General features: G+C 39.9%; 4 protein-coding genes across 4 annotated transcripts in view; 3 read left to right on the plus strand and 1 right to left on the minus strand.

Annotated features, from left to right (window-relative positions):
• Positions 1 to 2342: 2342 nt before the first annotated feature.
• On the plus strand, positions 2343 to 5880 carry zgc:77752 (uncharacterized protein LOC393862 homolog). The gene is made up of 12 exons (XM_034141166.1): positions 2343 to 2521; positions 2616 to 2696; positions 2997 to 3115; positions 3356 to 3493; positions 3571 to 3842; positions 3940 to 4233; positions 4333 to 4584; positions 4673 to 4783; positions 4865 to 4966; positions 5348 to 5428; positions 5548 to 5658; positions 5769 to 5880. Exons 1-12 carry the CDS (start codon positions 2343 to 2345, stop codon positions 5853 to 5855), a joined length of 1827 nt encoding a protein of 608 aa, XP_033997057.1. The 3' UTR covers positions 5856 to 5880.
• Positions 5881 to 6588: 708 nt separating this feature from the next.
• On the plus strand, positions 6589 to 9448 carry odf3b (outer dense fiber of sperm tails 3B). The gene is made up of 7 exons (XM_034141880.1): positions 6589 to 6670; positions 7744 to 7859; positions 7958 to 8158; positions 8302 to 8403; positions 8877 to 8998; positions 9087 to 9227; positions 9304 to 9448. Exons 1-7 carry the CDS (start codon positions 6594 to 6596, stop codon positions 9394 to 9396), a joined length of 852 nt encoding a protein of 283 aa, XP_033997771.1. The 5' UTR covers positions 6589 to 6593; the 3' UTR covers positions 9397 to 9448.
• A 1096-nt stretch (positions 9449 to 10544) lies between these two features.
• Positions 10545 to 14468, plus strand: rabl2 (RAB, member of RAS oncogene family-like 2). Its single transcript, XM_034142111.1, has 8 exons — positions 10545 to 11165; positions 11293 to 11322; positions 11878 to 11957; positions 12078 to 12157; positions 12501 to 12612; positions 12894 to 12991; positions 13174 to 13257; positions 13513 to 14468. The coding sequence occupies exons 1-8, from the start codon at positions 11059 to 11061 to the stop codon at positions 13588 to 13590; spliced, it is 669 nt and encodes a 222-aa protein (XP_033998002.1). The 5' UTR covers positions 10545 to 11058; the 3' UTR covers positions 13591 to 14468.
• Positions 14469 to 16359: 1891 nt separating this feature from the next.
• The window catches only part of shank3a (SH3 and multiple ankyrin repeat domains 3a), a 149535-nt gene continuing 144287 nt past the window's right edge, over positions 16360 to 21607 (minus strand). The window contains exon 25 of the mRNA XM_034141816.1: positions 16360 to 19487. Within this exon, the coding sequence (XP_033997707.1) occupies positions 18917 to 19487 (571 nt within the window). The 3' untranslated portion in view covers positions 16360 to 18916. The remainder of the gene's footprint in view (positions 19488 to 21607) is intronic.

Raw genomic sequence — 21607 nt, forward strand, 5'->3', positions numbered from 1 at the left:
CCAATAAGAGGTGCATCATTATTTTTCTATTAAATATGACATTGGGGAATAAAACGCTGTTGTTGTTTTGTTGATGGTTCCATCCATTTATACATAGTATATATCAGTGGTTCTCAACTGGTGGGTCGCGACCCAAAAGTGGGTCCCGGACCCGTTTCGAGTGGGTCGCGGATGTGTGAGTGAAGAAAAAAAAGTTGAAAAAAAAAAATTGGAATTTTTTTTTTTTTCTTTTTTGGGGAAAAACTCAAACTTTTATTTTGAAGGCCCGATTTTCTTCTCAGAGTGTACCAGAATGCGTAGTTTATGTTAGTATTTCTAAAAATCTCCTGGGGGAGAATCCCCCCAGACCCCCCTGCTGGGGTTGGGTTTCAGCATGTGTGCCTTTTTATATAGTTCAGCTTTGATTCCATCATCTCATTAAACCTTTTTTAAAAGCATACTTTAGTTCTGTGAAGGGATATAAGGGATATATGCACTGTACTTCACTTTTATTAATATTGTATGCTCAAAAGCGCATATATATATATTACAGCACGATTTTTTTGTTGAATAGATTTGAGTGCTTCAAAATGTTGGGTCGCGATGTATTGACCAAGTAAAAAGTGGGTCCCGAGGCCTGACCAGTTGAGAACCACTGGTATATATAGTTCAAGCACTTAGACTTAGAGAGTTGGGCGGGGAACAAATATTATGCTCGTCACAATCATGTAAGTATGTATTTGAAGACAAAAAAAATGTTTTCTTCAGCATGCAGACTGTGCCAAGTAAAGCCATATTCCTCCAGTCTCTGTATTAATGCTAGCGCTGGGTGACCATAAATCCACTGGAATATACTATACCACATCACACACACACACACACACACACACACACACACACACACACACACACACACACACACACACACACACACACACACACACACACACACACACACATTTTGCAAATTTCAACTGATTGACAGCTTATTTTTGGTCAATTTCTACCTTGATCTTCACCTAAATTCATTTTCTTGAATTCTGGTGATCTCAAAAGTATCACCAAATGATTGGGCATCCCTAATTTAGTTGGATATGACACCTTAAATGTTTTTCTACAATGTTTGGTTCCAAAATTAAGCGTGTTTGAACATTTGACCCGAGAGACTGGCGGCCATCTTGGATTTGACCTCTCACGGTCCTCACAGGTCAAATCTGACTTCCCTCCACATCTGAAAATAAACCTTATGGTATGCACTAACTATGTTAGAAATGTCATGCTTTTCTCATAAAAGGCACAATTGTTGTGCTTATCCGCTGTACTATTAAGGTTGTAAGGTGCCCTAAAGAAACAAACTGAGGTAACGCTGCAGTCCTCACACAGGGCAGCAGGAGAGGAGAGGGAGATGTATCTTCATCATAATCATGCTGGTCAATTTCTGCACAGCAGGGGGCGACGTGTCCCACCATCAGACATGGCAAAAACAATAAGCTTATATCTGCCAGTTGTCTGACAAAACCTTAAAATGAAGACCATAGTGTAAAACTCATTTAACGTATTTTAGGAAGTCAGGTTTTCTACGACTCTCAACTCATCAATGTTTAGATAGTTGCTAGCTAGTTAAGGGAAACAGCACTGGTGTGTTTTGACCACATCATCTTTTCTTTTGTTATTATTTCTATATTACAATTTAGAGTAAACGAGACTCCATTGGTGATTCAATTATCATTATTATTAATAGATCTGAAACTTTATCGGGTGTCAGGTTATAAGGACCTTCCTACATTGTTCATGGGTTAAGGTATAAGCTTTATATAATTGGCTTGCTATAATATTTGAATGTGTGTTCTAATGTATTTATGACAGCTAATCAGGATTACTGGAGCTGTGGAAACACTGCACAGTGTGTCCTGCTGCATGAGGCACCAATTCCCTGTTCTTTTAAACTCGGAAACTTTACATAAGATGTACAGCTTCACTGCCCAATAAGGTAAGGTAAGGTAAGATTTAAACATGGTTTATTGTATTATATTTATAATAGTTTACAGCTATTTTATTTATTCTTTGCATTCTTTATATTTTCTAATGTCCTTTCCAGATCTATAGGCTTTTCTTTTTTTAAACAAACTTACATTTAGTATGAAGACTCATTCACAATATGCTAAATGACTGCAAAAAACTATACCAGAAAAAAAAACATGTGCATGACCACATACATGTCCGTTCAAAATCTGTGTCTGAATCAGAATCAGAATACCTTTATTAGTTCCACAGAGCCAAAGACAGCTTAATGTTACCTAAGTACAGTAGCATGCATATACATGGCTCACATTGATGTTGGGGGTGTCTTCTTCTGCAGGATAATGCCGACCTTGATACCAGTACCACAGCCCTCCTTATCCCAGGCCAGGGAGAATCTGGTGAATGCTTTCCCCCCCAGGCTCCTCTGTCTGCTGGCCTGCGGAGGAATAGGTTGCCGCTATGAAGGACCAGAGTGTTGGAAATTAAATCAACAGGTCATTCGAGGCATCTTCTCCTCCTGGTGAGAGGGTGTGATTGAATCTCATATATGTGGCTGTATTTGCTGTATCAAAAACAATAAGTTTACAGAATTGTTTAACGTCTTGCTATTGCAGGGTGACAGATGACATCATAGCCATGGCACGGCCATCTAGTCATCTAATTAAGAAGTACAAAATCATAGAACAATTTCAAAGGTAATCGGTTTTGATTGTTATCTCTGTAATGTTTGTGTGGTGTGCATGATACATGAGAAGCAGGTGTGACAACGTAATATATACAACCTCCTAATTACATTTTTGTATTTTTGGAATCATTAATCTGTTACTTTTTGTGTGATAAAGACATCTGACATCATTGCTTTTTGGTTACAATGAGTAATACCTTCAATTTAGGACATATTAGATCTTTATTGTCACAAGAAATATTGCCTTTAAGACACAGTCACAGCACTAGTGTGTCCACCGTCTTCTTCTTAATTTATGACTTTGTTCCAGGTTGAACATCAGATCAATCATCAACATGCAGCTCCCTGGAGAACACGCTCACTGTGGACCTCCCATAGAGCCTGACAGCGGTTTCACGTACTCCCCACAGACCTTCATGGACAATGACAGTGAGATTGTGATACATTTGATTCAAAAACAGTTTGCCCTCTTTATATCTGAACAAATTGGGACATCTAGATAAACATTCAAGGTTAATAAATATGATAAGACACAGTTATAGTTTGAGCTTATTCTGAGTTGCAGTGTTTGTGTGTTCCTTCGTGATACAATGGCTTACAGGTAATCCCAATGAATGTCAACTATGATCCTAAATGCAATCATATGTGCACATATTTGTATGTTTGCAGTTTACTTTTACAACTTTGGGATGCAAGACTTCAATGCGTCCTCCCTTGTTGGTTTAATTGACGGGGTGAAGGTTCTGGCCTTTGCACTGAGGGAAGGAAGAGTGGCCGTGCACTGCCATGCAGGCCTGGGCAGATCAGGTATGTATAAACAAACACACTGTATCTAGTATGTGAACACATGTGAATATTCAGTGTGTGTTCTTGCTGCTCAACAGGCGTCCTGATAGCCTGCTACTTGATTTACACCCTGCGCATCAGCCCAAGTGAGGCCGTTCATTATGTGCGGATCAAACGGCCACACTCCATCCAAACTCGGGCCCAGCTGAACCAGGTGTTTGACTTTGCTCGCCTGCTTGGCTCACAGCTGGTTCAATACCCAGACCCTCGCCTGCGGCACGGAGACCCTTTCAGCCTGCAGCTGCACCTGAACAGACAGGCCATACTGCTGCATGGCCAGGAGGCACGCACCCTCAAACAAACACCAAAGGTCTGGACCTTACATTATTTATTTGCCATTAACACAAATCACTGCACATTAGTTTAACTGCAGTTTAACTCTTCCTCATTCTTTTTACTTGAAATAGGTGGTGTACCTCCTGTGTGTGTATCTCTCCTGCTTAGCCCTGGGTCTCCCTGCCCCTCCAGAGATCCAGGCTGAGCTGGACAAGAGGTCAGCACTGAGGACCCTGAGCAGGACCGTGAGGGAGACCCTGGTGTCGAAACAGTGCTTGCCCTTACTGAGAGAGTGTCACCAGGGGCCAAGAGTGAGTTTAGGATCGGTGTCCTTCTGGGACGAGCCTCTGGGCTTTTTGACGAGGAAGAGAGAGGTGCTGCAAGACAAACGCAGCTACAGTGACTCTGACCTCAGCAAGATCGCAGTAAATCAGGTCCAATTTTACTTTGTTTGTCCACAATTACATTCTTCTTTTGTAAATCAAACTTAGGCTGTTCTCACTCTGTTTGATTCTCTTCTGAAGGATCTGGAGTTGAGTCCATACTGCAACTCAGAAGCTGGAAATGAAAGACAGGTTTGTGTAAAGGATCGGACACAACCTGATCTGAGACCAGCTAGTCCGATCCTTGCCAGCATCAAACAAGGCCTCCAGCCAACCAAAATGGAATCTCAAGCACTCAACATGCCAGTATCTAGCATGACATCAAGCAATGACTGTGCTCTGAGGTCAAAGTGCTCTAGAAAGGCACTTCCCAAATACAGCTCCAACATTGAGGTAACTGAGATTATTATTACAATCAAATTAAAATAATGGAAACTCTGATGTGAATGTGTCCAATATTTTGTTTGTATTTCACATAAAGTTAAGCAGAAATCTACATAATCCAGGCCCAGCCTCAGTTGCTGTTGCTAAGGCATTGGCAGATCATTGTCCACCGGAAGAAAACATCCTGCAAAGATCAGCTCTGCTGCAGGTGAGAAACACTGGTTCAAAATCACCACATCTCACTTTCATTTTGAGCTCTGATGAATACTTTCACCCACTTTTTCAACAGGAGGAACTGAACAGTAGTGACTGTGGCTGGGCTCTGCTGCTCACTGAGTCAGATCCTCAGGTTCTCAGCTGTCTGCTGTGGACCTGGCTGGAGAGGTTAAAGGTCAGTGGCAGCAAACAAGAGGTCATGATTACAGTATTCAAAGGTTTTATTGTCATATGCACATAAGCTACAGTGTAGAAATGGCAATGGAATTCTTATGACCCGAGCTCCTCCAACAATGCAACATATATAATAAAATACAAAAATACAAATAAAATACAAAAATAGTGCAAGAAGTCCATATACATGTGAATAGATGATACAAGAACAGAAGGTGAAATTAAATATTGTACATTAAAACGCAATTAAATACGGTTTATTGCGGTGATATTACATGATTACATTTGATGTAAATAATACACATTTTGAAAATAAATGTTTCCATCTTTAGGTAAAGATTTGTCTCTCAGTCTCATATCTGTTTGTTTGAATGTCACCCAGGAGCCTGTTCTGAGTGCAGAGGATGTAGACAGGTTGCGTTGTGGTGCCAACAAACGGAAACCTCTCAGTGTGCTCAAGAAGGTAAAGAAACACATGTATGATAAGTCAGCTTTGACTCATGAGTATTTTTCTTAAGAAACGTTTATATTCTTAACCTAGTTGGCATATATTTAAATAAGTTATTTGAAATGTCCCTGCAGCCACAGAGAGACACCATCTCCTGCCTCCTGAGCTGTGTGAGCACCGTGACCAGCCTGTGTCCACACAGAGAGGATGCAGTGCTGCAACGACTGGTGCAGGCACTTACAAGGGTAAGGGTACATGTGGAGTCACAGTACGCTAAATGTGTGCATTTCTATTAAAAACGTTTTAATATCAGGGTGTATATTAGTTCAATAATAAGCCTTTTTTAAATCAACAGTTCCCCCATGAGGAAACTTCAAGCCTGGCAACGTTAATGAAGGTCCTGAAGGCGAGTTTAAGAGAAACCTCCCACAGCTACCTCTAAAGAGATAGCAACACCAATGTTCCACTTTGAAGAGCAGAGTCCTTATTATTATAAAAGTTGTAGGTGTACTCATACTTTTACACACTTATACCATTCTCAGTTGGATCAATGACTGAAAATATGAAAATTGCTAGTGAAAAACAGAAGTCTTAGGTCATAGTCATAGAAGTATTGAATGCATTTACAAGTAAAATCATTCACTTTTAAGAAGAGCAGATGCAAGGTAAATGCTTTTAGTGTCATTTTGATATAAAATGATTTTTTTACGGCAAGTGGGGTTTTCCTTGTATTTTTCTGTATACGGCGCACAATCAAAAGGGTTTGCCCCCCCCCCCTGACTTAACCCATTGGCCAGTGCTGCATATTGTTATGTAACAATGGCTAACATTTAAATAAATCCCTTACATCAGAATTCAATGAGTACACTGATACAATTTACACTTTACATTAGGCTAAATAATTTGTTCATGTATACTTTAAATAGTGTAAAAGTTACGGTAATGTAGTACTAGCAGATTAAATCCAAACCGTGTGTCCACAGTCTGATCTGTGGCCTATTCACCCTTCCAAGCCTAATAAATAATTGACACCGTCTGCATACTGTGTTTTCTGTAATAACATATTGGGCATTCCTTTGAACTGCAGTTGACACTCACATTCATATTAAATGTGTCAAAGTGTCGTCTCCATGGCAATGTTGTCATAGCACTAAACAATCAGTGTTTGGGTTCAGTGCACATGCTGAGTTCCGTTCATAACATAATACCCATAACCTCACAGAGAGAGAGAGACTCACAGCAGGAGCAAGATATGAGGTAAAGTGCTTTTTCTATTTGTTTTAGTGAGTAACTGAACTAAACTGAGCGCATGTTGATGGTTTGTATGCACTTTGTAGACTTCTTGTGGTTTTGTTACAGGATACTCTGGGTGGTTTTGGTTAAGCATTGTTTAACTTTACCCACAAAGGACCAACAGTAGTCCTCTATTCAAGCATATTACCTTGTATTTGAACCCAAATAAGTATTACATGAAATTGGTCACATTGAATGCTTTATTCACAATATTACCATGTGGACCATTTCTCTTTTTGTGTACATTGTTATTATAATTAAGATGTGTACAAAAGTCAACTAAAATCCATTACACAACATAATTTAAAAACAATCACTGTTAGACTGATCTGACTATTACTAGATATCGATTTGTTTTGTTATCTTTTAGGTGCTAAAGGGGAGTGTTTCTTATATGTGTGACTATATCTAAAAACCATGTTGATGATTTATTTTTATAGTTTTACAAAAACTTTCTATAACTTTCTAGCACTCTAAATCCAAATGAACACAGGTTGATGTTTATTATTATTATTCAAAATCTATCACTGCCATTGACAGTCAACACTGCTGCCCCTGGTACTATCACTGAGCAGCCGTTTAGAAGGATGCAGAATATTTGAATAATGCACTTCTATCACTGCATCCATGCTTTAACAGCACCTACATAATATATCTAAAAGCAATAACTCACAGCTTTCCCATAATACCCTCTATGTAGTTATATACTGTAGCACCAGACAGACCTGTAAGCGATTCCATTGAGAGATATATTTGTAATTTAGAAGATATGTGTTGAAACTTGAAACACTTTGAGAGGGCAAGTGTGCCGAAAAGCATTAGTGTTATTTTTACAACAGACTGGCCAATATTCATTATTGGCTCTCTTCATGCCTGTAATGATATTTTCTAAGCCACAATCGACTCATGCATGACAGATATTTTGGTGGTTTTTCCCTGTTCAAAAGCAATGGTAAGTGTAGGGACACATTGTTCTTTTTGAACAACTAAAAGCACATTTTAATTATGCTTTTGGTTATGATACACCTCTCTCTCAGGGAAACGTCGAGTGGTGAAGCTCTGGTTGGTACCTGGAGGCCTCACAAACCAAGAGGGCCCATAGCTGCCCTCTACGGTAGTCCAGGTCCCAAGTATGCACTCCCTGGACTCACAGGTACAACCACCATTTTGTTTAAGCATTAACCCCCAAACACCATTATTATGATTAATATTATTATTACTCACATTGTTGTCCTTGTTTCCTTTATAAAGGTGTTTCGAAACATGACCCTACAAAGAAAACAGCACCGCAGTTTAGCTTTGGATCACGTCATGAGACCAAGACCGAGATCACCCCTGGACCGAGCTACCTCATCCCCTCCAACATCACCAGAGTAGGCCGAGACGGCCCTCCTGCTTATTCTCTCTACAGCCGTCCAAAGGATCCAAAATTGTTCCAGGCCCCTGGACCAGGTCAGCAAACCCCCTTGCACATTTGCAAAAAAAAGAAACAAGGCTGATATCAAATATCCGACTACTCACTCAAAATTGAAAATATGCTGTTCTTGTCATGATGCACACATTAATTTGTGATAAAAACTTTCTGTGGTTTTCAGGCAAATACTCCACAGAACATGCAGGAAAGTCAGTCTTCCACTCTGCTCCTGCCTATTCTCTGTCAGGAAGGGCCAAAGAAATCAGCAATATTCAAACACCAGGTATGTATTTGGTGTCAACTTCATTTAAAGGTGGGGTAGGTAAGTTTGAGAAACCGGCTCGAGATACACTTTTTGTTATATTCCATGGAATGCTCTTAACATCCCGATAGCAATGAATATCTTAAGTGCTTTGACAAAAAATCCATAAAAAAATGTCATCTGTGGAAGCCGTAATACTGTAAAAAGCACGACCAATTATTTTAGCCGGCCCGGCTAAAATAACTGGATGGCCTACCTGCCTGTCAGCCTTCCATCTGTGCACAAACTTATCTCGTGCCCTCATTGGTCATGTGCGCGTTTGTGTGTGTTGAAGGAGGGGCTCTGTAAGGAAGTGGCAGATTTTCTCCGGTTGTGTATTTTCAAATTCTAGCGATCTCGAGCCGGTTTCTCAAATTTACCTACCCCACCTTTAAGCTGTGGGTTACTATGTTTGATAGCATATCAACTTCCCCTGTATGTTGCTCCTGCTGCAGGTCCAGCCTCCTACTCTCTGCCCCCAGTGCTGGGAAACAACACTGTGGACAAATCTGCAGCTCCCTCTTTCTCTCTTTATGGCCGCAACAAACATGGCAACTTCCATGATGACCTGAGGAAGGTACATATAAGTGTCAAACACATTTCTTAAACAATAAATCCTGAAATCCTGGGATGTAGTTATTTTCAATAATTGTGTTCCCCTCCAGACTCCAGGCCCTGCTGCGTACAAAGTTGTGGACCCTAGTATTTACAAGGAAAAACGTCCCCAGATCAGCATGATAGGCTGCAACTTTCCACCTGGGGTATCTACAAAGACTCCAGGACCTGGTGCACACTATCCTGAGATGGTAAGAAACCACATTGAAGATTAAATAAATATATCACAAATATGTAGCATTTCCACTAACATTTCTCTCCACCAAGGTGACCTTCACAAGATCCAAAGCTCCGAGCTTCTCTTTTGGAATGCGTCATTCGGATTACATTGCACCCCTCATTGAGCAAATGCCTGAATAATATCGTGTTGATCTCTTGTTTGAACTGGAATTCATCATGAATAAAGCAGAAAAAGCCCAATGAAGTAAAAAAAAAAAGCAAGTTTTGATCAGATTTTTTTTTGCCACAGTTAGCTACTTATTGTATTAGCACTAGTTATTTTGTCAGGGTTATATCCACAATCAGTATTTTAAGTAAATTATACTGAATTTGACAAAGGTTTTAAGAGTAGTACATTTGACATTTCTAATAATGTAATAATATGATCTTATTTTAAAATAGATATTTACTATTTGTTGTCTAAGCACAATATTTAAAGACATTTGTTTAGCTTTGAAAATAAAGTCTTTAGTATTGTAATTTTAAATGGAAATAATAAAACACGTTAAAATTTCTTCTCCATTTTACCAAATGTAAGACATTAATTCCTCAAATATGTGCAGCATATGTGCTTCAAGGACATCTCTTGTGGTAAAAGGTAGAGGAATGATTCAAAATTATAATTTGTATAATCTGACTGCATGATACACTTACTTCCTTTTTGAATACTTATTAATTTGGTCCTGCAGATGCAGAGTTGACTACAATCCTCATTCTTCACTGCCATTGAAAGCAAATGGTAAGAAAAAGGTTTAGAGCTACTATAAATACTATAAAGGAGGTGTGTCCTAATTAAACAGTTTAGTGATACAATGCTGCTACTACTCACTGGGTGAGATCACATGGAAGCTATAGAAAAAGAAAACAACATTTTGCAATAAAAAAAGAGCTGACATTTGGGGATAATATATGAAATAAAAAGTGGAATAAAAAATTATAAAAACAGATGTGTCCCACTCTTCGAGCAATTCTGCAAAGATTTTGAGACAGTAGGTCACATGACATTGTGTGGATATACAAGTGGAATACAATCCAGTAAAAAACACATTCATTAGTAATACTTGGTATGACATGGGAATCAATGGGTCATGTGACATTGAAGCTTTTGAAAATAAATAAAACGATCTTCTATTAAAATATGTTTCAAATAAATTCATGACACTTCAGGAAATTAAAATAGCTGTCCAATTCTCATAATTTTGTTCACTAATTGGGGCAAGTTAGCACAGACAAAAAAAATCATTAGCCTTCTTGACAGGCACTTGTAAGGGCAGCAGGAACCCTGACAACGAGGTCCTTCAGGCGTCCCCGTTGCATAGAAACGGAAACCTTCGTCGACATCATAACACATCTACAAACTTTAACGTCTGGATACCTAGATGAGTGCATCAACAACCGGTTCATTGTGATTGAAGATCAGAATATACACAAGACAATCGGAGATATTTTGATAAGTGCTCTAGCTTAACAAATGCTAACAAGGCTACTAGCTGTTACCTAGCTGTGTTCACTGGTCCAAGGTTCACTGTGTGTACAGAACTCAAAAGAGACTTTAAAAGACACAATTCACGTCTCTGGACTATTCTCAGGTTTAGTTAGCAACCGTTTAGTATGTGAGGATAAACTAACCGAGCGATATCAAGCCGAGCCTCACGATGTTTACCTCAGCTAGCTAACACTCATTCTCTTTCGTCGGATGCTAGCTTCCGTAGATCAGCTGTTCAGGTAGTTATCAATTAAACTGGGCGAGAGTTGGCTCATTCAATCATTCTAGTCAAATCAGTTAACGGAAAAAAAGTTGAAATGGCTGGCGACGCTGGCAGCATCCCAGAACTGGACCAAAAGAACTACGATTCAGACGAGCAGGTGAAGATCATCTGTCTGGGAGACAGCGCAGTCGGTAAATCTAAGTGAGTATGAGCTGCTGTAAGCTTAGGCTCCTTGAAGCCGTTTTGTGTAAAAGCTTTCCTTTTTCTTGTACCGTTTGATATTACATGATTGCTGCGTTGACACAGATTGTCTCTCTCTCTCTCGTAGGCTGATGGAGAGATTTCTCATGGACGAATAGTATCCTTTTGCAGTTTATGAAATCTGAAATGAAACATATTCGTATTCGTCCTGCCATGGCCATTGCATAAACGTTAAAGGTCACCTAATACTCTTTTTCAACAATATATTATAGGTCTCTCAGATTGTAGCATTCCATATACCCCTCTGTTTAAAAAGTGTGGATTCCGTTTGTGTAGCTTTAAATGTAAATGGTTTGGTTTAAAAACAAACACAATGGTGCTTTAGGAGGAGATTCAGGTGATAAGGTGTTATAGGTGTTACTTTGGCTGGTTATTGGCTAATGGTTACAAAACACAAAAAAATATTATGACATCACAAAGTGGCCAAAACCTGATCAGCTCATCTTCAGACAGGTTTTTATATAAATGGATCAGGACAAAAAGAGAGGGGATATTTTTTCCTGAAACTCACAAAATCTCTTAACACAGAGGGGACACACATTAATGTATGAAAAAGTGGATTTTGCGTAATATGGGACCTTTAAAGTCAAGCTGGCTTGCCTCCAATAAGCAGATATTTTTTCCCCAGAGAGCTCCTTAACTATTTCTACAGTCGTCCCCAGCAGTTGTCAACCTATGCTTTGACTCTCTACAAACACACAGCCACTGTAGGAAATAAGACAGTAGCCATTGGTATGCATTTAGAAATGATTCTGTTCTGCTCTCAGTGACCACAGGAAATACATTCACCAATTTGAAAATCAACTGTCAAGTTTAAATCAACAGGAGGTGATTTTTGTTTTTGATTCACAGATTTCTGGGACACCGCTGGTCAGGAGCGATTTCAGAGCATGCACCCCTCGTACTACCACAAAGCACATGCATGCATAATGGTAAAACACACGCTTAGTTTCCGGTGCTTTTCAATATTCATCTAGCCTGCACTTTGTGGCTCCCTGACAGGCATTTTAGGGGAGGTAGAATATCAAGTAACTATTAAACGAATTCAGAAAAGTGACAAATACATAATATGGCCCTCTAATTTGGCCCTCACAACACTGTGGAGAGGCAGTGATAAAATAACATGTTGCATTCTTGTTAAGTTCCACCTCTTAAGATGCAGATGGTGTTTCCCTCACAGATAAGTCAACAAGGACTTGCAATCATGCTGGAATGCAAAACTGTCTCTGTCTTCAAAGATGCACTCCTTTGTTAACCCTGTCTTCTTTCTCTTAGGTTTTTGATGTTCAAAGGAAGATCACTTATAAGAATCTGGCCAACTGGTATAAGGAGCTGAGAGAGTTCAGACCGGAGATACCCTGTTGTGTGGTGGCTAACAAAATTGATGGTAAGTCTGGTACTGACACACATCACGAAGAGTATTCAACTCTTTTATCCATCTATGTTTGACCAAAAACACACTTCTACTGTAAGTTTAATATGGATAGTTACCTTAAAAAAAAAAACACTTAAAAACCTCCAATCTTCTCCTTTAATGTAATTAGGATAAATAAACATGTTTTTATTAGTTTGCACACTTTGTCTACATTACTCTGACTATCCTTTGATTGATTACACATTCAATTTATAATTATAGTTGTGAACATGTTTGTTTTTTTGTATTTTCAGCGGATTTGAAGGTGACACAGAGAAGCTTTAACTTTGGGAAGAAGCAAGGAATCCCATTTTACTTTGTATCTGCGGCTGATGGGACGAATGTAGTTAAGGTTTGCACTTCTTATTCTCTTCCAGTGTTCATGTCAGTCATCCCCAGGGTCATTTTGTAATGCATTTCAATCACATCAGCAGTTTTACAGTTAACTGCTTGTCTTGATACCACACCTTTTATGAATTGCCCATACAGTTGAACCCATTTGTGTTATTTTTCTGACTGTAACTGTCCCAACAGATGTTCAGAGAGATGATCACGAGAGCAGTGGAGTACAAGCAAAACCCCAGCGACTTCATGGATGAAGTGTTGCAGGAATTAGAGGTACATCCCTCTAAATAAAAAAAAAACAATCCGAGTAGTTTTATATATACCTAACTGAAAGATGTAAATTGCAAGAATTGACAATGCAGTGTGCTCTAAAAAAACAAAAATAATTAGTGTAAAATGTTTTAATTCTCAGATGTTCTTATTCCAAACCTATTTGTGAGCTCCAACAAAACTAACTTTTTTTAACTACTTTTTCGTTTGTCTGAAAACACTTTCATATCGATGTCATTTGCTGCACTTTTCTTATAGAACTTTGACCTGGAGGAGAAGGAAGATCCCGAAGCAGATGAGGTTGGATTGAAAACAGAAAGTCCTGAGTTGGAGTGACCAACGTTTACGGATCCTCCTAAACCTCTAGCCTCTACTGGCACATTGTTTGTCCTTATGTCACATTCGTTGTCTACTTTGATACCTATGTTTTCTAACTCTATCACTGGAGGTTGGAGTTTTTAGTCAGGTTTTCAGTCACTGCTCTCCATCTGTCCAGTGACATTGGCAGGGAAATAAACCTGGTGGAATAATTAGGAATTGTGTTGTTTACCAAGTTTATTCAGCTGCTGTTTTAAACTTGTCATTCATACTTTGTATCTACTACAATACTAATGAACAATTCTACAATGAGGCTGAATGTATTTTAATTTGTAATAAGAATGTGAAGCATTGGAAACTGTCTCACAGATCAAAGAGAACGTGTGATTATGATTCAGATTTGCTGCTGTTCTCGATGTGTGTGTGTTTCGTTGTGTGCAGTGCCAGCAGTGAGCAGCCTCAGATGGCTGCTTTTGTTGCATTAGTTTTAGGATGTAAAGTCTGTTTTCACTACACTTTTAAATGAAAACTTAATGTACCATGTAACCCAATTGTTATCCCGTGTCTCTTTCTGACTTGCTGTGGTCCAGAAGTGGGCATTAAGTCGTGAATTTCAGCATATTATAAAATGCAACAGCCAGCCGTACGTGAGTAGACAGCAGTTGCATTCATCTCTCGTGAAATGCTCAGCCAGCCGTGTCCTCTCTGATGGATTTGTGAAGGCAGCACTCATTCATATTAGCAGGAATGTTACCACAAAGAACATAAAACACATTTTTCTTGCAGAACCTGACCCTCAATGTGTTCAATTATTTCTATATGCTGTACAAAGGAATCATGTCTATACATTTTGTATTGATATTTGACTGTGGCATAATAAATCACACTGGCGTATACTTGTACTACAACGACACTGAATTAAGCAGGAACAAAAACTTTGATGCAGTTCATGTTTTAATTATAAATTTATTACATAATATAACAAACATATATCTCTGTGGTGGAGATATCCTGGGCAACATCTCAGATCTTGCCTCAACCTTCACTATCACCCTTATCTGTTTGGATGAGGAACACTAGGTAGCTTCTGGTTCACTTTTATTTCGCTTTCAGGTATTAAAATGGAGAGGGGATTTCTAATGCTTAGAAGTGTCTAGAGGTCGCTCGGAGAAAGGTTTGCCTGCTCATCGGACGCTGAAAGGGGAAGTTCACCTGTGAGACAAGGCTGAGGCGTTGCAGTGATACATCCACCATTCTAAACTTCACAGTGCAAACAAGGAGAAAACCAACAATGAAAGAAAAACCCCTCTGACGATAAGATCACTGGTTCCAGCGGGTGACCGGACCCCAGTGGGTTTTTAAAAAGGTTACACTGCTCCCCCTACACTATTTAGATTGTGCTTTGTTGATTAGAAAACAAGACAAAGATAACCTTTCACTGAACTTATTTCACCTTTTCATGTGTAAGTCTGTTACACGTTGCATTTGGGGTGCACTTCCACTACCATCTGACCGGGTCTTCATTACAGTTTCTTATGACCAGGCCAGCTTGTGTGCGTCCAGACTGTACACATTCACCTTTCAAGTGTTTCTCTTTATATGGGAACAGTACGGCAAACTGGATAATAAGCTCTGTCACAGTAAAATCAATTGTGATACTTTGTCTCAAAATGTAAATAGAAATGTTAATGCAAAGCTCACAGGTAGATATACACAGGCTATTATATATATATATGTATGTATATTAATATAAACAATAGCCTGCTTCTTTACAAAATAATAACAGTGACTGTATTTCCACCTGTAGGAAATACAGAAGGATCTAACAAATGTCTGTAGTTCTCAAGATTTCCAGGAGATGGCACCATATTATTGAGTCTAACGGCTCAAGAATGCTGTAACTATAGATAGTCCTAAAGCAAAGACAAATATACAGTTGAAAGTTATTTTTTGGCACATTTTTCCTTTGTGTTTGTTTCTCACTGGATCACCTCATATCCAAAACTCAGAAACTGAAGGTCTGAAAAAGGAAAAAGGAGTGCTGCCGGACAGAGTGGAGGGTAAGGAGCGCAGACGCCATCTGGGAAGGTGTGTACGAAACAGTGACACTGCATAAGCTGTACCTACAGTCACAGGGGGACTTAAAGTCGTCTTGCAATACAAAATGTCTCGATGGTTTCCTTCCAAACCCTGTGGTAATCTGTCCGTCTGTCCATCCGTCTGTCTCTCCCTATTGGCAGAGCAGTCCACTTTCTGAAGACTTCACTCAGTACAACACAAGAATGCAGAACAATGAGGGTCAATCTGTAGAAGATGAATGTATGTGTGTATTTCTATATGTGTGTGTTGTTAATGTGCGTGTTTGTGTGACACAGCCACTGCCGGGAATCTCTGATGGTAATACAGTAAGGCTAAAGTGGACTAGCGCCAAAGATGTAAACCCTAACAATCATCCGTACACTCTCACTGTCACAGGCATCCTCATCATCGTCTCTCTCAAACAAATTCACACACAAATGGAAACAAACATTCGCACACACAGTCGTACACACATGGTGGAGAGGAACAACCACACAGAGTTTCAGGGAATCCAGATGCACGCATGCACTTGGACGATGGGTGGCTTTTATGTTAGCACCTTGTCACCTTGTTTTGTGCAAATCATCCCCTAGTTCATAGTTCAGAGTTCAAAAGTTTTAAGAGTTCATAGAAAGAATAAAATCTGCTCACCTTTTCCACAGGTGGTTAACTATGCATATATGCCAAACATTCATATATAGATCTATATACTTTTGTTTTTCAAAAATTTATATGAAATCTATCATATATACATTGCTTGTGATTTAAAAAAAAGACATTTTTTGTTCATTTTTACAAGTGTAATAAGTATGCTTAGAATGGACAGGATATTCGTTTTTTCTGTCTTTTTTCTGTCACTCTAAAATTCTAATGAGTGAAAGATTAAAGTATCATGTTCCACACGCTACAAAATCTACCCACAGTGTCCGAGGGTAACAAATCATCAAAGAAAGAAAAATAAATTAGAAAAAGAACAATTAACACAAAAAGTCCAAATGAGTCAGAGGACATAGTGTAACACCGGAGTAAAAATAATCAGTGAGGTCACAGTGAGGCAGTGAGTGCTATTCCTACAACCCAGGTACAACATTATATTCACCACCCGTTTTACAAACTGATAAACAGCAGAAAATGACAAAAGAAGAAAAAAGATGCACACGACCTCTTGCCAAGTGAAAGTGCCTTGGCGCGCTGACTGGATGCTGCTGATGCACGGAGGTCTCTCACCTGGCCGCCTAAAGCTATGGATAAAATGCTTTTTGTTGCGTGAATAAAACTCACTGTTTCTCACTGCCAGCAGAAGCTACTCATGAGTACAATTGTAGATTTTGTATTGTTAAAGAAAAATTCATTGGTCTTTTTTACAACCTGGGTCTTATTTGTAGAGTTGTTGCTGCCACGGTTTATGATAATACTTTACTCACTTGCAGAGATAGAGGAAAGCAGCAATGTTGCAAGACACTGTCAGGTTGTAAAATGCTGAATTTTCTTTAAGACCTTACAGAGGCATCCCCATCCACACAGCCTGATAAACTACACACACATTCCTGCGCTGGCATTTCAGAAGGTCACACACTATGTCTAGCTCATTAAGCCACACGTTGTTAGTTATATTCCAGGTAACAGTTGGTTTTAAGTAAGAGATTACCTTGATTTTAACACTTTAAGCTTAATTTGGCCAGGTTCACACACTTGGTTTCCTGGTAGTAGTTTCCTTCTTAAAATCTGAAAGAGATTTCCTCTCTTCTGGTGATGAGAAACATCCCAGAGTTTCCTTCCTCCACGACTGTATAGTAGACCATGTGCAGCCTGCTCTGAAGACATCAGGGGTCACAGGGATGGAAATTTTAACGCAGTCTAACATTTTTCAGACTGTGGTGGTGTTCAATTGTCCTCACAGGTAGAATTAAATGGGTATTATTAAAACAACAGCTGACAATCTCTCCATGCTAGTGCCCCAAACTTCCATCCCTGAGTGATAAACGGGCAAAACACGAAGAGCCCCTTTTACCAGTTAGCTGTCTCATAAGATGGTCCAAAGCAGGATCTGAATAAGCTCAGTGGGGTCTGTAGCTGAAGCCGTAGGGATGGGTGGCCCCTGGGGGTCTCAGCCTCACATTACGGGATGCCCTTTAGTAAGAAGGAAGACCGTAAGAAAATAAAAACAAACATCAAACTCTCTGTCCAAGACATGATGCAACTCGTCATGCTACGGTTCAAGAAAGGGTGACCATAAAGAAAGTTGTATACCTATGACAAAAAATTCATTTCCATATCTATATACTTTTTTTTAAAATTTCAAATATATATTTTAATATTTATATATATGTATATAATTGGTAGAAATGAGTAAGCTACCGGTGGAATACGTTTTAAGGTTTCTCTCTGCCTTCTATACTAAAAACCAAAAACAGGCGCAGATTAATTTATTACATTACCTCTTTGCAACATTGTCTTTTCTTTTGAAAGCTATATTTAGATACATATATATTATATAATACCTATATATATATTTATATAATATTCCCTTTGGAAAACCAAAAAATTGATTATGAAAAAAGCCACGAGTGTTGGTTAAACATTCTCCAAATATAATAGATAACACAGTACCAAGGCGGAGGGGTGTTCTCCCGTGGTTTACTGGGTGGAGCTCCACCTCTGGGCTCCAAAGTCTTCGGTTTAAAAACAACAGTAGGTGTAGAGAAGACGCACCGTTTCATGTCCATAGTCCTCTGTTCATCATTGTTGATCTCTGTATAAATATTTTGAAAGGCAACTGAGCTTTCTGTTGGGAACACAATTCTTCTTCCTCTTTTACTCAAACTGCAGAAGTCTGTCAGAGGCCTAATAGATGGGGGGGATAGAGGTAGAGACGAGAAGGGAATAGTGAGAGAAAGGGTGGGTGTTACTGAGGGACCAACTGAAGCTTTCACAAATCAAATGTTTTAATTGGAGCTCATGCGATTCTCCTCGGCAAAGAAAGTCCAGAGTTTGTTTTGAGGTCTGATCTAATTGGCTGCAGGCAAAGAGGCGGGCAGACACTATGGCAAGTAGAGGGTGACGAATGACTCCTCCTCTTCAGTGCAGTGCCAAGTGCAGGGTGTTAATGCAGACAGGAACATAACGGTGTCGCTAAGGTAAACATTTGTGATGCAGAACATAAAAGCAGCCAGAATAAAAGGAGTGATCCCTATCTTTTCTCTTTCATCAACTCTATCCGTTCTATCTCTCTCTCTCCATCTGTTGCGGGGTCTCAGGGCAGGGGTCAGCTCTCCAGCAGCATCTTTAGCGCCCGTTCGATGTTCATGCGGTGTCCCACTCTCGTCACTCCCAGCTCTGCAAAGTCATCCTTGGTCAGAGCTGGGAGGTGAGAGCCTTCGATCTCGTGTTCCTGAAAGCCTGCTCTGTGCTCTCCCAGATTGATGCTCTCCAGCCAGTCTCCAACGTCATACTTATTCCAGAGGTGGAGGGGTTTCTGGTGAAAGGGCCGGAGGGCTAAAAGTGGTGACCCTAGCCCGGGAGAATGGGAGGGGGATGGGGACGGGGAGCGAGAGCGGGAATGGGAATGGGCGCTGGAGCTCCTCATCACAAAGCGGACCTCTTTAGGCTCCTGGGGTAGGCTGAGGCTGGAGGATTTGAGGATGGTTTGTGGGGGTGTAGTCGGTGAGGTCGGTAGGCCGAAGCCTGAGTATCGTCCGAATGGGTCACCCCGATCAGGGGAGCCTGAACCGGGGCTGCGTCGGGTGACAGGGTAACGGCTGCCAGGGCGGATGGTGAAGGTGGTGCCATAACTTCTCTGAGAAATGGTGTGGAGCTCGCCTAGGCTGCTGAAAAGTCTGGAGACACACAGACACAGGGTGTAAGGATGTTAACAGAGGAGATGAAGATTAACAAACTGAAAGTAAAGAAGAAGAAAAGGAGACATAGCTTTGGTTATGTGTATTAACCGCTGTAAGTTCCTCTAAAGTATAAGTTAGTGTAAGCTTCAGGACTGTTAGACAAAGCAAGCTAGTCTCACAGCACAGCATTATAAAGCAGCACACTGCTCTCATTGGTAATGAGATCATTCACAGCTTTGAAAAAAATATCTATTACTACTCAATCGTAAAGAAGTCACAAAGGATCTTTATGTCAAGTTATATATTCATTTTATATGGGAATATATGGCATTTATTAAGAAAAAAGATGGCACTATATTTTCCCTCTCACCCACCCTACATCTAACCGTTACTGCAAGCCTTTTTGCTCTAATGAACGTAATCAAAAGGTGTTTCCTGTCAAGGCAGACCATATGCTTCTCTGAAGGAATCACTGTGACCCACAAGCAGAAAGATGCTTAGAGTTAGATAACAGTATAACACAGATTTAGTGTTTTACGTGGAAACTGCAGAAGGCACTAACCTGAAGCACTGGAATTATGAGCACACACGCACAAACAGACACATACACACGCCTACATTTGAACAAAGTTGGCAGTTGCACATTACAAACAGTACATTTGCTTTTTTTTAAACTTTCATGAGACAAAGTTGTTAAAGCAAACAGAGCTGATGTGTCACATCTGTTAAAGGACACGTGAATGTACACAAAGCAGCATATTTTCCCAAAGCTTAGCATTGTTTAATGCAACAAATACTTATTAACTCTGACTGCAGCGACACTTCATTCAATGCCATTAGTAAAACATTTCGGGGAATCTCCACGATCCACCAAACCAGTCTTATCCATACCATCCATTCTGAAACAGCAGCATCTTGCACAAGAACAATAAATGCTTGTTTATGTACCTTTTACCCCTGACCCTCTTCTGAAGAAATAATAGTATAAAGATGTGAAACAGTGTCATAGTGGCTGATTAGTATACTACAGGTCTAATGGAGGAAAAGATGGTCAGTAAGGAGAAGAGGGGTGGATAAAGGCCAATGTGAACGTTTTGTCTGGCTTGGTGCAAGCAGGGAGAAGCAGAAAGAAGAGGCCTACATGTGTAAGAGTTGGTGCAATGATGTGTGTTTGATGCATGCATGTTAGTGAGTGTCTTATGTACAGGTGTGGCCAATGATTTCCCTCCATTGCATGTGTTTGGAAACTTTGATGTGGACTAAAGAGTGTAATGGAAGGTAGCTAGACAGCGCAAGGGCTGGAAAAATGATCAGACTACAGGGAACCGACGGATATGAGATGAGCTCCATGCGCACTTACACAGTCGTCCCGCCCTCCTGGGCGCACAGTCAGTTCTAGACCAATCAGATCAGAGCAGCAGGGCGGAGCATGCAAGGTGAGCAGAGAGAGAGCAATGGGAGAGAATGTTAGCATCACTCCATGAGACGCAGCCTGCCAACCAGACGTTTAGTCTGCTTCAGCCCACTCTGCTTTCTTTCACACGCCCTGTGTGCATGTGGCTGTATGTTGCAGTGAATACATGTATGTGTGTGTGCATGTGATGGTGTTATTGATGTATGAGCATGACAAAGACAGCAGAGTAGGCTTCTGCACTGAGAGGTCTGACCAGTGGGCTGCATGAGAGAGAAATGAGCACACTATTCACATATCAAACACTGCACAAAAAAAGGAAAACAAACCAACAGATAAAAGGCCGGCACATGTTCCTTGACTTTTGTTGTTGCTTGATGTAGTCCACATATTTGAACAATTAAAAAAACACACATAAATACATGTGTTGTGCAATTTCAAATGTATATTTACATGTGAGTTTTTAAGGGGTTTTGGGATTCTAATCAAGGAATGCAAATCACAAATAAAATGGTATATGTATTCTATTCTGTTTTACTTTGAAAAACCTACAATGTCCAAAAAGCAAGACATTCAGGGACCATGGCCATCCTCAACACAATCACTGAAACACAAAACAAAGTTATGCAAATTACATTAACAGAGAAGAACAGAAAACCAAAGATCACAAATGAAATAAAATGAGAACCACAGGTTTCTAAACCAC

The sequence above is a fragment of the Trematomus bernacchii genome, unplaced genomic scaffold, assembly GCF_902827165.1.
Source record: "Trematomus bernacchii unplaced genomic scaffold, fTreBer1.1, whole genome shotgun sequence".
Lineage (NCBI taxonomy): Eukaryota > Metazoa > Chordata > Actinopteri > Perciformes > Nototheniidae > Trematomus > Trematomus bernacchii.

Coding starts and splice junctions, on each gene's coding strand:
- rabl2 (XM_034142111.1), top strand. CDS start 11,059: ATGGCTGGCGACGCTGGCAGCATCCCAGAACTGGACCAAAAGAACTAC. Junction 12,613..12,893: donor GGTGGCTAACAAAATTGATG/GTAAGTCTGGTA, acceptor TTGTATTTTCAG/CGGATTTGAAGGTGACACAG. Junction 12,992..13,173: donor ATGGGACGAATGTAGTTAAG/GTTTGCACTTCT, acceptor CTGTCCCAACAG/ATGTTCAGAGAGATGATCAC.
- zgc:77752 (XM_034141166.1), top strand. CDS start 2,343: ATGCCGACCTTGATACCAGTACCACAGCCCTCCTTATCCCAGGCCAGG. Junction 3,843..3,939: donor CCCTCAAACAAACACCAAAG/GTCTGGACCTTA, acceptor TACTTGAAATAG/GTGGTGTACCTCCTGTGTGT. Junction 4,234..4,332: donor CTGACCTCAGCAAGATCGCA/GTAAATCAGGTC, acceptor TCTCTTCTGAAG/GATCTGGAGTTGAGTCCATA.
- odf3b (XM_034141880.1), top strand. CDS start 6,594: ATGCTGAGTTCCGTTCATAACATAATACCCATAACCTCACAGAGAGAG. Junction 7,860..7,957: donor TGCACTCCCTGGACTCACAG/GTACAACCACCA, acceptor TCCTTTATAAAG/GTGTTTCGAAACATGACCCT. Junction 9,228..9,303: donor GTGCACACTATCCTGAGATG/GTAAGAAACCAC, acceptor CTCTCCACCAAG/GTGACCTTCACAAGATCCAA.